The sequence below is a fragment of the Elgaria multicarinata genome, chromosome 1 (genome assembly GCF_023053635.1).
Source record: "Elgaria multicarinata webbii isolate HBS135686 ecotype San Diego chromosome 1, rElgMul1.1.pri, whole genome shotgun sequence".
NCBI lineage: Eukaryota > Metazoa > Chordata > Lepidosauria > Squamata > Anguidae > Elgaria > Elgaria multicarinata.
Genome location: NC_086171.1, coordinates 45544170 through 45560520, shown reverse-complemented (window position 1 = coordinate 45560520; position 16351 = coordinate 45544170). Strand labels below are relative to the sequence as shown.

At 46.2% G+C, this 16351-nt stretch overlaps 1 protein-coding gene across 1 annotated transcript in view; it reads left to right on the top strand.

Moving 5' to 3' along the window:
• The first annotated feature begins 1657 nt into the window (after window positions 1-1657).
• Window positions 1658-16351, top strand: part of ITGA8 (integrin subunit alpha 8) — a 155652-nt gene continuing 140958 nt past the window's right edge. Inside the window, exons 1-2 of the mRNA XM_063147540.1 lie at window positions 1658-1887; window positions 7419-7543. Of these exons, the coding sequence (XP_063003610.1) occupies window positions 1658-1887; window positions 7419-7543 (355 nt within the window). The remainder of the gene's footprint in view (window positions 1888-7418; window positions 7544-16351) is intronic.

The window sequence follows — 16351 nt, the reverse complement described above, 5'->3', positions numbered from 1 at the left end:
CCACTCCATATCTAAAATAGATTTCAGAGGTGGTGAACGTAGGAATAAAACCATAGAAATATAAAAAGCTTAAAGCAGCATATTAAAATTGTTAATTTTCAAACAAAGTGCCTATAAAAATGGTGGCTGGTCACTTGAGGCATGCTTCCTTGAAAAGGGTTGTTTTCAGGAGGCGCCAGAAGCAGCACAGAGTTGGTGCCTGTCTGACCTCCAGGGACAGGGAGTTCCAAAGAGAAGGAGCCACCACACTAAAGGCTCTTCTCCTGGTGGACTCCAATTGGGGTCATAGGTCCAAGTGGAACCACCGGGAGCAGGCCCTATCATGATCTCAGTGGCCGGGCAGGTTGGTAAGGGATTAACTTTTGTGAACTGCTCACAGAGCTCCGGCTATTGGGCGGTATAGAAATGTAATAAATAAATAAATAAGGGAGAAGGTGCTCTCCTGGTCTGAAGTTGTTTATACATAAATGAAGTGTGTGTGTGTGCGCGCAAATAGTGCGGGGGTGGCAGTGGCAGTGAAAAGTTCAGTCTGGGATTATTCAATGCAAAGCTTAAATGTCTGCAAGAGAAGCACAGCAGACAGGGCCATTCACCACAGCAGTTTACAGACAAATCAATGGCTACTGGTCCTGATGGCTATATGCTATCGTCCCAGAGGCAGTTCGCCAAGGTATGCTAATTGGGGAACATGGGCAGGAGGGTGCCGTTGCACTCACGTCCTGCTTGTGGGCTTACCATGGGCAACTGGTTGACCACTGTTTGAACAGAACTCTGGACAAGATGGGTCCTTGGTCTGACCCAGCAGGGCTCTTATGGTGTAATGAGTGGAGGTTGGTGCCTCTGATGTCAGTGGGGCTGTGGATCTGCTCTGGGTCTCAGTCAAAACTCTAAAGGAGCTACCCCAGGTGCTGCACCACCTTAGGTAACTCCTTTAACGATCTGACTGAAATCCAGAGCAGATTCACAGCCCTACTGATATCGAAGTCACCAGCCTCCACTAGTTCTAGTCCCTCTCTCCAGACGCTGCGGCTGGTTGTTGTCCACATCCTACTACTTGGTCCTTTCTGAGGAAAATCTCTCCTCCCTCTCTCTGCAGCGCTCTAGCAAGACCAGTGGAAGTTGGTGTCTCGGATGTCAATGGAGTAGTGAATCCACTTTGGGTTTCAGTCAGAACCAGCCAGAACTCTAACGGGGCTATCTAAAGGGCCGAACCCTATCCCCAAATAGGCTCAGCACCTTGGAGAGCTCCTTTAGAGTTCTGGCTGGTTCCGACTGAAACCCAGCGTGGATGACTAGTCCCGCCGAAACCGGAGCCACCAGCCTGCGCTGCAAGAGGCCGCTGGTCCTCGCGCCGCTTCCCTGCTCCGGCGCGCGAACGACACCAGGGGGCGCCGCGAGCAGAGGCCGCCTTGCGCGCTCTCCTCAGCCAGCCCGCGGCGGCGGCTGGAAGTTTGGAGGCGAATGGCTTTGCGCCTCCCTCGCCATGCCATCTCCTGGCGGGCGGCGCGCGCAGAGGAGCGAGACGCGGGGGTGGCGGCCAGAGGTAGCCCTGTGAGGCTCCCAGCGGCGGCGCCGCCTTCCGACTCCGGCCGCTGGCCGCTTGGGGCTGCCGGGCAGCCAGCGCGAGAGGCGAAGCGCGGGAGCCGCTGCCAGGAGGATGTGGAGGCGGCGGCGGAGGCGGCTGCTCCCGCTGCCGCCCTCGACGGCGTGGTGCAGGCGCTGCGCGGCGGGCGACGGCGCGCTCCTCTCGCTGCTGCTGCTGCTGGCGCCGCTGGCGGGGACGCCGCGCGCCTTCAACCTGGACCAGGAGAAAGTCGCCGTCTACAGCGGCCCCGACGGCAGCTATTTCGGCTACGCGCTGGACTTCTACAGCCCCGCGCCGCACGCGTAAGTAGCGCCCCGCGCCGTCGGGCTGGACGGCAGAGAGCCTGGCAGGCTCCCGCTCGGAGAGTGCCGGAGGGGAAACGCGCCGCATCCCGCCACCACCCCTCACCTCCACTCAAAAATCACCCCTGTCTTGGGATAGCGTTATTTTAGGATCTCTTGAATCAAGTGCTCCGGAGGACAGGATCTGGATCCATTGTTATCCATTGACAAACGAGCCATTTAGGTCGTTTTACTGCCTTGGGCGTCAGTGGGGATCGTACAACTCCCGCACTCCCCCACCCCCCATCCTATGCATGGAAGAGAAATTGGTTTTGGAATAGGGTCTGGATCATCTGGGCGGGCAATTAATTTGGGGGTAATGGGTCAATTAATTGAACTGGCTGGGGTGTTTTGGGGCTGGGGTGTAAACCTAGTGAAAAAGCGATTTGCAGCTACGCGATGGAAGTGGGCTCGCCTTCTATGGAATGTGATGGTTTCAACGGTTTCACACATGAAGATGCATTTGCGGTATGCAACTTTGTGTCTGTGGGCCAGGACCCAGATCTTTTAAGTAGCTAGCAGGGGGGCACTTAAGAAGTAAGCCCAACAAAGTACTTAGTCCCAAGTCAGGGGATTTTGGTTTCCAGCCCTGCAACTTAATCCTTGACAGCTTTACTGGAATTTTAGGATGCTTTTAGTATGTTTTTAGGAAGTTTTAACAACGTAAACTGTGTTTTGATTAATATTTTATGTATTTTATACTTGTTGTTCCCCACCTCAATCAGGATGGAGAGGCGGGTTAGAAATATTTTTATTATTATTATTATTATTATTTAGAACATAAGTCTCACTAAGTTCAATGAGGCATACTTCCAAACAAGTGTGCATAGCGCTATGGCATACTTACCCAGGGGTAAGATCCATTGAGCTCAGTGGGATTTAGTTCTGAGCAGGCATGCCTAGGTTTGTGCCATTGAGTCTGCAGATGGGAGGGCGCCGCTGACTAGGACATCTGTAAAAATGTTCCAGTGCAAATTCTTGGTGTAGTATAGCAATCCCATAGATGCCAGCCTCCACCTCTTGTGTAAAGTCCCAAAGAGTTTAGTGGATGCTGTGTCATTTATTGTAGACTGTAGCAGCTCGATTGATCCCAATGGTAGTAAAACCAACACAATTCCTGCCTTTTAACTGTGTTGTGGTTCATGTGGATAGATCACATTGCATCGGGTCTTTTGGTCTCTGAACCAGATGCCCCACAAATCACAAATCTACAGTTCAATTGAGTCTCGACAGTGGATTGATATGGGTTCGGTGCTATTGAGACCAACAGAACTGCACAAATCTCTGAGATTTCAGTAGCAGCTTCTATAAAGCTGTAACAGGTGAACGTCTATGAGTAGCTTGGTTTGACAGCATCATCCGCAAGCTGCTTGAGCTCTACCCATGGGTTTAGGCTGATAGAGCCCCTCCTGAAAATGCACAAGCAGGGAAACTCAATACATTTCAACAGAGCACCCGTGAAGCTGGTCTAGAGCGAGCTGTCTCTGTGTTTTAATGACCGTGGGTACTTCCGGACAGGTCTTTTATCATGCAGTTGCCCCTGCCTCATTCACAGAATGTTATGGGGTGTCCAAGCATTGTTGTCTCCAATTTGAAACCCTCCAGTATTTCCCCCACAGCTTCTTCCAGTGTTTTCCTTTTTTCATTAAGGAGAAAAAGACAGAATCGCTGCAAAATGTTTGGTAGCGCTAGAAGTCTCTGTCTGGAAGCACTCCATTGAGTGTTGGTTTTTGCATCTTTGAAGAAAATTGGAATTCTGCTGCTTCTGTTCTACTGAATTCAACAGGATTAAACGCTATTAAGTTGTCTTAACTGGGCAGGAAATCCAACTAAACTTGTCTGGTTTTGTGCACACAACAGTTTTCTCCTGACAGTTGTCCTGTGGTATCTCTGGTTGCTTATTTATTTATTTATTACATTTGTATCCCATCCTATATCATTAGGATCTCAGGGCAGCGTACAGATAAAAGCATACAGTATAAAACAATAAATATACACAGCTAAAAAAACACTGCTTAGACATCAGTGGGGCTTCAGAGAAACCACTGTGTTGCAAACTGTCAATTGCTGCAATTGAACAGATGTGTTTGATCCGTGTTGTCCCATTCATACATACAAGTCATCACCTGATGTTGGCTGTGCATGAGTGAATGGGACTGAAGTCTCACATTTTTGGAGGGGATGTGGACTGGGGCCAGGAGACAGTAATCTCAATGTTTGGGGAAATGAATCAAGCAGAGTTGGGGTGGTGGTTATACCATAGCCTGCTTAGGAAACATGGTGGTACGGTTTGGATGAATTAATCGGAGCGGGGCAGATGCAGGTGTATAGATTGCCAGCTTTGGAGCAGGGGCCTGCGAGGAGCAGATGTAGCATAGTGACGAAGACTGTGTTCGCACATCATGATAAGCCACGGTGGGTTGCTAGCCTTGTTAGTGTCAGCGTGGCTTACCATGACATGCAAACCCAGGGGAGACAATTCAGCATGGGCAGTTTTGCATAAACAAGCCACCCTGTGAACCCATAGCTTCTAGTAGGGCTGTGGAGGTTAGCTTGTTCTCAGGGTGGCTTTTCATGACATCTGAACCCAGCAGTGTGGCTCATCTCAAGCCACTATGGTGTTGCTTGGAAAGGGTGGCAAAAAAGCCTGTGCTCCTTGCAACCTCATCGGTGCTGCCTCCAGCCTCCCTCGCTAGTGACTGCCCCTCCACTGATGCTGAAATGGCATTTTGGAAGGACCATAACTCCATCACCACCTTTTTGTTGTTGTTGTTGTTGTTGTTTTGTTTGTTCCTGGTGCTTTAGAAATACGCAAATGGGCTGTTGTTGTTGTTGTTGAATCACCTGTCCGCTATGCGTAATCTTACTGTGTCAGTTTCATTGTATTTTACATCTGTCAAAGAGTAAGTAGAGTAGGAAGTGTACTAGGAAATTGACAAGTTGATGATGCACATACAGTAGGCCAATTTGCTCACACTTGCAAAGGACGAGGGGGTAAATAATACTAATGGAAAGTATGCGCCCATTTGCACAAATCAGAAACAGCGAAAAAGAGAGAGAAAATGCAATTGAAGTAAGTGCTCCGAACAGGAGCAGCAAAGTTGGGGGGTGGGGAATAATTTGGCAATGTTTTCCTCTCAATATTAAGCCTTGAACTTGCACTTGACAGTGTTTCCCTCCATTCTGACACTTCCCCACATCTTGATGAAGTCAACAGATGGGAGTTATTGACCCATCCCCATCACAGCTCCTTTTCGGAGCAATTACTGCTTCGGTTACTGTACTTCAGCGCATTTATGCAAAACTCCTCAACAGGTTTTTTTTTAAAAAATTAGAAGACAGCTGCATGGGATGGAGTGAAAGGACGGGTGTAATTACTGCTGGTGCGGGCACCCCATTCACTCCATCCCATTCAAGTGCTCTGTAAGGTCATGTTGCTTCCTGTGCATGCTCTTTCCAAAACATCCGAACCTCACACCTCACATGCTAGGAACAACCAACCAAAGACGGTGCACTGTTTTTGTGAGGCTTCCAGGCCATCTGCTGCACAGGCAGGCTTTCGGTTGTGTTATACAAGGAAATTCTCATGATCTCAGTAAAAATAGAATTGGGCCTATCATCATCATCATCATCATCATCACAGCAGCCATAAATGCTGGAGGCGGGCAGAAAACAGCAAAGTTCCTGGTCTTGCTCATTGGTGTTCACCACTGATGGCATGTTAATGAGCTTGCAGATGGCCTGCTTTGGTTCTTGCATCTATTTTGCCAAGTCCTTTGGGCATGCTGCTTAAGAGAGTAACTTTAGACAATCAACACATTTTGCCTTCAGTGGTGTGGCATCTCCACTTTTGGTGAGAAGGTTGAGTGAAACTTTTAAAATGCTGGTTTAGGTTGTGGAGAGGTGAAAAGAGGGCTTAAAGCGGTTCTTTTAGCAGTTGTCATGGGAGAAAGATTGAAGAGAGGACAAAATTATGGGAAATGTTGGTCTTAAAGATGGCTTCAGCTCTGGGCCACTATAGTGTGGAGAGGTACAGGTGCAAGAGAACCCATGTTTGTTGTCGGGTTGTTCAGGGTGGTTAGCAAGCCATACTGCATGGCTTTAGACAACTTGATAACCCACCCTGCGGAAAACATGTTGCATTCAGTCAACATGGTAATTCACAGTTCAACAAACAACCCACAGTTCAAAACAACCCACAATCAACCACTGAGTATAGGTTAGTGTGTTGTGTGAACAGCCCCCATGGCTACTAGTCATGAAGGTTATATATTGCCTCCAGTATCAGATGCATTACATTTAAACTTGAAAGGGACTGGACATAAGTGTTTGTCAGTGCCTTACACATATATTATGCAGAAACAATTGCTTTTTCTTGGAACACATATTTGCACTGAAATATATATGTACTTGACCATTCCCAAATTAATGTTGTATACCTATCTGCCAACAACCAGGTCAGTAAAACACACACCCTAACACATGACAAAAACATAAAGGCAGCTATCTGGCTTCCAACTTGTGTGAGGTACTGGTTCCTCTCTGTTTGGCCCTGGTTAGGCCTCATCTAGAGTATTGCACCCAGTTCTGGGCTCTACAATTCAAGAAGGACGCAGACAAGCTGGAGCGTGTTCAGAGGAGGGCAATCAGGATGATCAGGGGTCTGGAAACAAAGTACTATGAAGAGAGATTGAAACAACTGGGCATGTTTAGCCTGGAGAAGAGAAGACTGAGGGGAGACATGATAGCACTCTTCAAATTCTTGAAAGGTTGTCAGACAGAGGAGGGCCAGGATCTCTTCTCGATCATCCCAGAGTGCAGGACACAGAATAACGGGCTCAAGTTACAGGAAGCCAGATTCCAGATGGACATCAGGAAAACTTCCTGACTGTTATAGCAGTACAACAATAGAACCAGTTACCTAGGGAGATCATGGGCTCTCCCACACTAGAGGCATTCAAGAGGCAGCTGGACAACCCTCTGTCAGGGATGCTTTAAGGTGGATTCCTGCATTGAGCAGGGGTTGGACTCAATGGCCTTATAGGTCCCTTCCAACTCTACTATTCTGTGATTCTAGTGGGTAAAAGCTATTGGTACCATGGAATTGGATTGTCTCTGCTTCTATCCTTCTGTAAGCAAACAAATTCCTGGGGAAAGTGTTGAGGAAACATTGTTTAAATAAATAATGACATCCAGCTCTTTTGCTGTTGATCTCCCCATTGACCCCATAAACAACACTGTTCTGGCTGTGTGGGAGCCGTAGGTTCTCATTTGACCTTGATGATGTACAGGAGAATCCAGAAAGGGGGGAGTGATTCTTTGATATTACCTTAGCCATTTATTTATTTTTTTGCTTTGCATAATCATACGATTTTTAATAGTGGTTGGGCTGACGTTCCGCAAACAGCAGTCTTTCAACAAAAGAACCAAGCTTTGATATTTCAGACTCATCCTTGTTACTCATGAAAGAAACTTTTCCCAATGTTTTGCAGAGTTAGCGTTTTAGTCGGAGCACCTAAAGCTAACACGACCCAGCCAGACATCGTGGAAGGAGGAGCGGTGTACTATTGCCCATGGCCAGCCACTGAGTGTAAACAGATCCCCTTTGATAATACAAGTAAGTTCACTGGCTCTGCATCATCGTCTGCATGGGAAAGTTAAGTATTGATGAATTTGGCTCATATTTATTTATTAATTTATTTATTATTGCGTTTATATCCCGCCTTTTTTCCTCCAAGGAACCCAAGGCGGCGTACATAATCATTCTCCTCCTCTCCATTTTATCTTCACAACAACAACCCTGTGAGGTGGGTTGGGCTGAGAGTGTGTGACTGGCCCAAAGTCACCCAGTGGGTTTCCATGGCCGAGTGGTGACTAGAACCTGGATCCAACACTTTAGCCACTACACCACACTGGCTCTCATATGTGGACAGATTAGAGGCTCTTTCCCATTTTGTCAGGTTGTCTGATCTAACTCTGCAGCTCCCTAGAGGAAACACCACTTGTGCGTGTTTGTGTCTAGGGCAGCCTTCCTCAACCTGGGGCGCTCCAGATGTGTTGGACTGCATCTCCCAGAATGCCCCAGCCAGCGAGCTGGCTGGGGCATTCTGGGAGTTGTAGTCCAACACATCTGGAGCGCCCCAGGTTGAGGAAGGCTGGTCATGGGGCTTTGTGCCGAAGTGTTTAATGGCCCCCAGAGAAATACCAACGTTATGACCTCCAGGGCTTGAAGCTGCATCCTGTACCTTAACTAAGATGTCTGGGTTTTGCCAGCTGGTTCCATGCCATGCGGGTTTTCCTGGAGCCCTTGTTTTTTGTTTTGTTTTTAAAGGCAACTGGTTTTACGAAGCAAGTTCCAGGTTCACCGTTCTCAAGTTGAAATCTGCATGTAGTCAGTGTTTAATACTCCTCTATACAAGGAGCTTCCCGCCCAGTCGGGTGGAGCAGAACGTACCATGTGTTGTATGCTTATTTACTCCTTTTCAGAAAAAGGAGGACGTTATTTCAGAATAATGGAGGCTGGGTGGAAACCAATGTAGGGATAATATGGATTACATCCACTTCAAACCCCTGCCTACCCCCACCCACCCCCTCGCTCTCCGACAGATGGTTCTTATTTAATTAAAGGAAAACACATTTGAGACTATTTGGGCTGTTTATGTTTGCTGTTGTTTTCCCCTTTATAGCCCTTGAAAACCGTTTGGTGCTAGTGTCTTCTGAAACATTGAAATTGAAAGGTTTTAATTTAGACAGATCTGATCTTTAGAAGTGATGGTTAGGATTCACCGAGCTCAGTTTAACTTTTGTGGTGCTTTCATGAGTGTACGGGTATGCACAGCCTCCGTTCTGCAACCGTCGATGTCAAAACGTTCCTGGGATAAAGAGGCAGATTCAGTAAGGGGATACCTTTTTGAATACATCACTGTCTCCTGGGGCAGATCTCCTTCAGGCGTAAGTGAGTAGTCTGGAACTGAAAACTCGGCTTGCCTACAGACAAGGGTACAAAATGGGCTCTGGATGAATAAAGAGTATAATTGTTAACAAGCCCTGCCTCGGCACATGAAATGGTTGTGAGACAATGAAAAGCTAAAGCTTCAGGAATTATGCGCAGTCTCTTGTAGTGACTCACAAAGAAACTCTTGCCTGGAGTAACTTTATTGGATTTCCATCGATGGACCCAGTTCCTGGGCTTTTAAAGGTCTTTTCAAAGTTTTCTTTGACAACAAGACAAGAGGGACAGAGCTGTCCCAAAGGGAGACAAGTTTCACCAAGTGTTTTTAACCCATAATCATTTTTCTCAACAAGTTAATTTGGGATCTACAGTGAGGTTGGGGCAAAAAGGTAGATCAGGATCTTCTGGTAGAGCAATGGGTGATCTGTGATGGAACAGCAGGGTTGTTGTCATCTTTTGTCTCCCAGGTCTTTAACAATTGCACCAATAAAAAGGCTTTCTCTCCCCCACCCCTTTAATTAGGCTGAAGAAATGAAGAAAGCTTGAGGAAGGGAAAATCAGTGGTGGCTCTTGGCAAGCCTCTTAGGGTGACCATTCCATAGCTGGGTTGCCACTGCTAAGAAACCCTTTCCATTGTAGTCACATAAGATACCTCGCATAAAGGACAATAAAGAGTCTTGTGACAAAGATTTTCATGGACTATTACCCACTTCAGACCCATGGAGTATAATGGAGCAATAGTTGTAGTAGTAGTAGTAGTAGTAGTAGTAATAATAATAATAATAATAGCAGCAACTTGGAGAAAGACCTCAGCAGAAGATCTTAAGGTGCAGCAGGTTGATATGGGAAGGAGGCACTCTTTTAAGTTTTTGGATCACCTTGAACTGGGCCTTGGGAAAAATAGGGAGGCACCATTGATATTCATTCAGTGTCAGTGTAATATGCACAAAACTGTCCATATTAGTCAAAATTCTGGCGGCCATGTTCTGCATCCATTGAAGCAATGAAGTCATCTTCAGGGGCAGCCCGACATATAACACAAGTACCAAGGGAGGTACACAAGTATTTCCCTTGGGTTTGCTGCAGGTGGGTAAGGTGACAGTGGCAAGAACACAGGGCCAGCTCACCCTCTTCCTCCATGAGTCTATCTTCTCACTAGCCTTGCTCTTTGCTGATGCTCTTTCTTGTCTTCATCACTGTTCCCATCTGCTTGCTTGCCAGGCAGAAAGCCAAAGAGCAGGCAGGCAGTGGCCTCTATTACTCCTCCTTCACACCACCATGATTGCCTGGCCATAATGAGAAGTGGGTGAATAAGCAGGTTGCAATAGTGAAGAGGAGGAAGACTCAAGAGTCTTGGCAGGGGCCATCTGCTGAGGTTTGGATCCTTGGTAGGTGCCCAGCCTTGCCAATCCTTGACACCGGCCCTTCAAGAACACCACGGAGCTCTGGAAGAAGCTTCATAATCACACAGGTCTAACGTCACTCTTGGCCACCCCGTACTGAGAGATGAGCCAGAAGCTGCATTCCAATTGTCCTGGGTGACAATAAGCCACACCCACTGGAGACAGCTGCACCCAGTGCTGCTTGGCAGCATTCAACTTGGCGTGGCCCTATTCCACCAAAGGCCCCATAAGGACAGCAGCAGTAGGAAGAAGATATTGAGAGACGTGAACATCTTGTCCCTTCAGACTCCCACTTCAGTTGCCCATGACCAAGAGGCAAACTGGGAGAGACGTTCATCATTCTGCAACTATATTTTGTGCATTGTTTTAGTCTCTTAAGAGCTGTACTGGAGCTCACTTGACCCGGAGTTGGGATATGCATCCTTAAAATAAATAAGAGACAAGTCCTTTTGATGTGGCGAGTCAGAGTCATATGGGAAAACATTTTGGTGACACTGAAGAGAACCTCTGATGGCTTACATCACAGCCCAGTTTTCCTTCTCCCTAAAAGATCTCCCAGTTATGGAAGAATACAAATGGGCAATGGAATCCAACTAGCTTTAATTAAAAAGAAATGGGACTGGTTCAAACACTGCAGTCATTTTATAGAAGACTTGGAATTTGCTAATATCAAAGTCCTGGCTGTAACCTTTCAAAGCATATGGAAGTGTCAAAAGGGAATGTTGAAACAGAATGTTTTAGGCCTTAACGCCCAGAAGCTTAATGTAAAAATTTATATTATTAATTAAGCATCCATTTTGATTCAGTCTTCCTAGTAGCTTCGGCTATAGGACAGTGTAGAAATGCAATACAATAAATAAATAGTAATTTATTTTCACACAATAAAAGGCAACCAGTGATGGATCATTCATTACCCTTCTGCAAAGAGAGATTATAAACCACAGCTGCAGGCAAGAAGATGAAGTATCGGATTGTGAACCACATTACTCAAGCCTGTTCTTAAATGTTGAGTCCCAAACTTCTTTGACAAGATTTCACACTTTAAGACATTTGCTCTCCCCTCACCCTCTGAGTAAGATACTTTTCAGATACTTTGTGGGACTTGTAATCTTTCAACGTGGGGAAACTGCACAGCACACTTGGACGAGTTTCTCATGACCACTGCCAACAATAACTACCATACGATCAATGGAGCAGCAGTGAGAATGACAACACTTCCTATGAGTGGCCTGTATGAAAGAGAAAGAACAGTAATACTTTTGACTTGCACCCATTTGAGACTATTGCAACAAGCCTAGGGTGACCATATGGAAAGGAGGACAGGGCTCCTGTATCTTTAACAGTTGTATTGAAAAGGGAATTTCAGCAGGTGTCACTTGTATGCATGCAGCACCTGGTGAAATGCCCTCTTCATCACAACAGTTAAAGGGGCAAGAGCCCTGTCCTCCTTTCCATATGGTCACCCTAGGCTTGTTGCAATAGTCTCAATTGACCAGATACAAAAGAAAGCAGGGGTCCTGCAGCTTTAACTGTTGTCCTCTTGACCAGATACAAAAGAAAGCAGGGGTCCTGCAGCTTTAACTGTTGTGATGAAGAGGGAATTTCACCAGGTGCTGCATGCATACATATGACCCCTGCTGAAATTCCTTTTTCATTACAGCTGTTAAAGATACAGGAGCCCTGTCCTCCTTTCCATATGGTCACCCTAAACATGCCTCAACACTGCTGCTCAAGCTCTACGCAGTACATGGCCAACTCAGACCAATGGCTTTGTGTCTTCTGCAGGGGCTTTACAACAGTGTTACAAGTTTATTATCAATTTCATTGCATTGCATTTGTTACATTTCTGTATCACCCAACAGCCAAAGATGACTGGATTAAAACAAAGATTAAAACCTAAAAATGCAATATAATCACATAATATACAACTGACATAGAAAAATATAAGAATTTGAAACAACCAACACTAAACCCAATAAAAACTGTAACACATGCTGGCGAATGACTGGGAGTACTGTGCATTTGAACATGTAGGATCAGACCAAAGGCCTTTCTAGTCCAGAACCCTTTCCCCACAATGGCCAACCAAGTTCCTGTGGAAAGCTCAGAAGCAGAATAATTCTCTCCTCCTGTTGTTTTACAGCAACTGGTATACAAAGGCATGCTGTCTATGATCCTGGTGGTAGCATCTCACTATCTTAACTAGTAGCCAGTTATAACCTTGTCCTCCATGTTAGTGTTTATTCTATTTTTAAAGACATCCATGTTGGTGATCATCACCATATCCATAGTTTAAATATGCATGGTGTAAAGAAGTATTTCCTTTTGTCTGTCCTGAATGTCCCACCAATCAGTTTCATTCGTTGACCCTGGGTCCTAGTATTATGAGAGAGGGAGAAAAAACAATCTCTGTCCACTTTCTCCAACCCATGGATGATATTAAAAACCTTTAGCATGTCTCCCCATTACTCGCTTCTCTACACTAAGAAATCTCAATGTTGTCACCTTTCCTCATAGTGGAGTCCCTTCCACTCCCTGATCTTTTGTGATTACCCATTTGTGGCTTTACAATATCCTTTCTGAGATGCTCTGACCAGAAATGTACACAATATTCCAACTGTGGTCCTTTCCCCTAATGCTCTCTGACATGGAATTGGCCTTTTTCACAGCTGCCTCACACTGGGTTCATGTTTTCCATGAAGTATCCACTTTGATCCCCAAGATCTGTTGGGTCACCACCAGCTCGGCTCCTATTAGTGTATGTGTTGTGATGTTAAGGGCTGGGGGTTGCTTCAGTGTGCATCACATTACACAATCACCAGGACTGAAGAAAGATTGGCTGTTGGTTGTTGGCTTTTGTACATATATTGGGAGGGGGCGCCATCTTGTTCCTTGTCTCAAACAGCAAAATGTCTTGGACACCATTTCCAACACTATGTAAGACATGATTGCTACTGACTCCTGTACATCTAGCAAATACAACGACCATTGTTTTCTCACATGTAGACAGAAGAGCGCAGTGTGGGAAGGAAGTAGTGCAATCTAAAGGCACAAAGCTGTGTTCTGGATGCCAAAAATGAGTGCATGTTCTGTTTCAACTGCAGAATATACACACTTTCCCACAGTGCTAATCATAGTGTGATAAGCATGGAGATGGCGGTGGAGGCCTTTTCATGGTAGCTTTTGTACCGTAAGAGGCAACCTACTAAACCAAAGAATTACTAAACCCAGCATTAAGTCATGCAGAATTTTGTGGCACTTTACATGAAAAGCTGGCCTTATGGGATATAAATAACACATACGAAAACATCATGTTTTATAGCACTTAATCCCATAGCTTGTCGCTGCAATGCTGTGCACAAATACTTGGGAATAAGCGCCATTGAACAAAGTGGTACTTGCTTCTGAGTAAACTCACATAAGACCGTGCTGTGAGTTAACCTACGTGCGTTTGAAAGCCAGACATTAAAACACCTTGATGTGTGGCTTGGGTACATTATTTGAGGATCATCAGACGGGGAAATTGCATTTCCCTAACATTGCTTTGCATCTGAGGCCACAGCTAGACCTAAGGGTTATCCTGGGATCATCCAGGGTTCACCCCTGCCTGAGCACTGGATCCCCTGTGTGTCACCCAGATGAACAGGTTTGACCCCTGGATGATCCAGGGATAAACCTTAGGTCTAGCTATGGCCTGTCTTTGGTCCCACAATAGGGATGAGCAGCTTCCTCTTCCTTCACATTGTGAAGAAAGGTGAAGCAAGCAACAACCATGTGGCCCATTCAGTATGGCGCAACCTCTCCTGCACATGGCAGGAGATAGCGCCAATTAGCATTACGGCCAGAAGAATCTGATTTTCAGGGTGGTATTTCGAAGCAGGAAAAACAACAGAAGGAGCGGGAGACGAATGGGAGGATCGCAGCAGCATCAAAATGTCCCACAAAGATCCATGTGTGGCCAGTCAAGTGTGTGCCATAAAATGATACTCCTTGTTCTCTTTTCTGATTATATCATAAAAGCAGAACCAACACCTATTTGTGGCCATACCAGCTAGATAAACCATGCCCTAAGCGCCTATGCCCCCAAAGCTCCATATTGTGGGCTGGGCTGGTTTTGTGACAAAGTGCCAAATCTTACCTATAGCCACTCCATTATAATCCTGGATCCAATAAGAAGCTTTTCACGGTCTAGCTCCTTCCTATCTCTCCTCTCTCATCTCACACTATTGCCCCGCTCGTGCTCTTCGTTCCTCTGATGCCATGTTTCTCACCTGCCCAAGGGTCTCTACTTCCCTTGCTCGGCTTCGTCCATTTTCCTCTGCTGCCCCTTACGCCTGGAACGCTCTTCCAGAACATCTGAGATCCACAAGTTCAATCGCAGCTTTTAAAGCTCAGCTAAAAACTTTTCTTTTTCCTAAAGCTTTTAAAACCTGATGTTGTTTGGACTCTATACTGTTAGTTTTACCCTACCCTGTGCCTGTTTACCCTACCCAGTGCCTGTTTGCATTCTCTTCCCCTCCTTATTGCTTTACTATGATTTTATTAGAATGTAAGCCTATGCGGCAGGGTCTTGCTATTTACTGTTTTACTCTGTACAGCACCATGTACATTGATGGTGCTATATAAATAATAATAATAATAATAATAATAATAATAATAATAATAATAATAACTCTCTTTTCCTTTAGACAAATTGGCCAATTTTATTTCTTCCATGTCTCGCCTTTAAAATGTCAGTTGCAATATTCATGTCCTTATTGCTTTAGTCTACCATTGAGTTTGTTTCCTTAGGCAATAAACCTTTCCTTCAGTTATGCGCATTATTGCACTTGTTTCTCCAATACTCAAACAGGTAGCTGCTGAAGGCCAAATGCATGTCTAGCAGCTGTCTTTTTCATTTTTACTCTAGAGCAGGTGCAGAAGCCCCAATCCAGATCAGGACTTTAGCGGTGGTGGTGAGTGGGAGTTAAGACCTAGACCAGGCTCCCTGCATCTACTCCATGTGGGTCATGACCCAAAAGTGGGTTACGAGATCAGTCCAGAACGGTTGTGGCAAAGCTGTTGCTGCCATGTTGGGCATAGAGAAAATGGTGAAAGTGGTTCTCATGTTGCAGGTCAGGAGTCCGAGGTGGGTCTCATGTCTGGACCAGTAGAAGACCACTGCTCTTGAGAAAAAATGAAGGGGGAAAAGACACATACCATTATCAGATCAGGGGTAGGGGATCGTGTTTCCCTACTGTCGCTTTTCCCCCTGTTTCTGTCCCACAATATTTCCTCTTTCTTCACATGGGGAAGAAAGAGGAAGTAAACAATGGCCTTATGGCCCACTCAGTTGGCATTTTTATCCCGCTGCTTCTCCTGCACATAGCTGAAAATGGTGACACGTTGATTTCAGAGAAGATCTTGGGGGCCACATTGCAGGGATGGGCAGGGCTGAACGCAGCAGGACATAGAATCATAGACCCATAGAACAGTAGAGATGGAAGGGGCCTATAAGGCCATTGAGTTCAACCCCCTATTCAATGCAGGAATCCACCTCAAAGCATACCTGACAGATGGCTGTCCAGCTGCACCTTGAATGCCTCTAGGGTGGGAGAGCTCACCACCTCACTAGGTAATTGGCTCCATTGTCATACTGTTCTAACAGTCGGGAGGTTTTTCCTGATGTCCAGCTAGAGCCTGCCCCATTATTTTGTGTCCTGCACTCTGGGATGATCAAGAAGAGATCCTGGCCCTCCTCTTTGTGACAACCATAAGTGTGCGGAGGGGCTCCGCTTTCCCACCCCACCCCCACTGCTCCTGTGGGTGCCTCCTGTTCCCATCCCTGCCAGCCTGCTGGCTGACTTTCCTTAGCGGGCCAGGGACATGTGCGCTGCATCAGCAGCACACTGGTGATGTGGCTTGTGTGTATGTCCCTGGCCCACTTAGGAAGTCAGTCAGTGTCCCAGCAGGGTTGGAAGCAGGAGGCTCGTTTCCAGGGCCTCTGGAAACAGGCCCCAAGCAGTCCCTCTGCCCACTCCTGCGATCCTCTCCCCCACACATCCAAGAAAGGTGCAGCTACTGGAAGCGG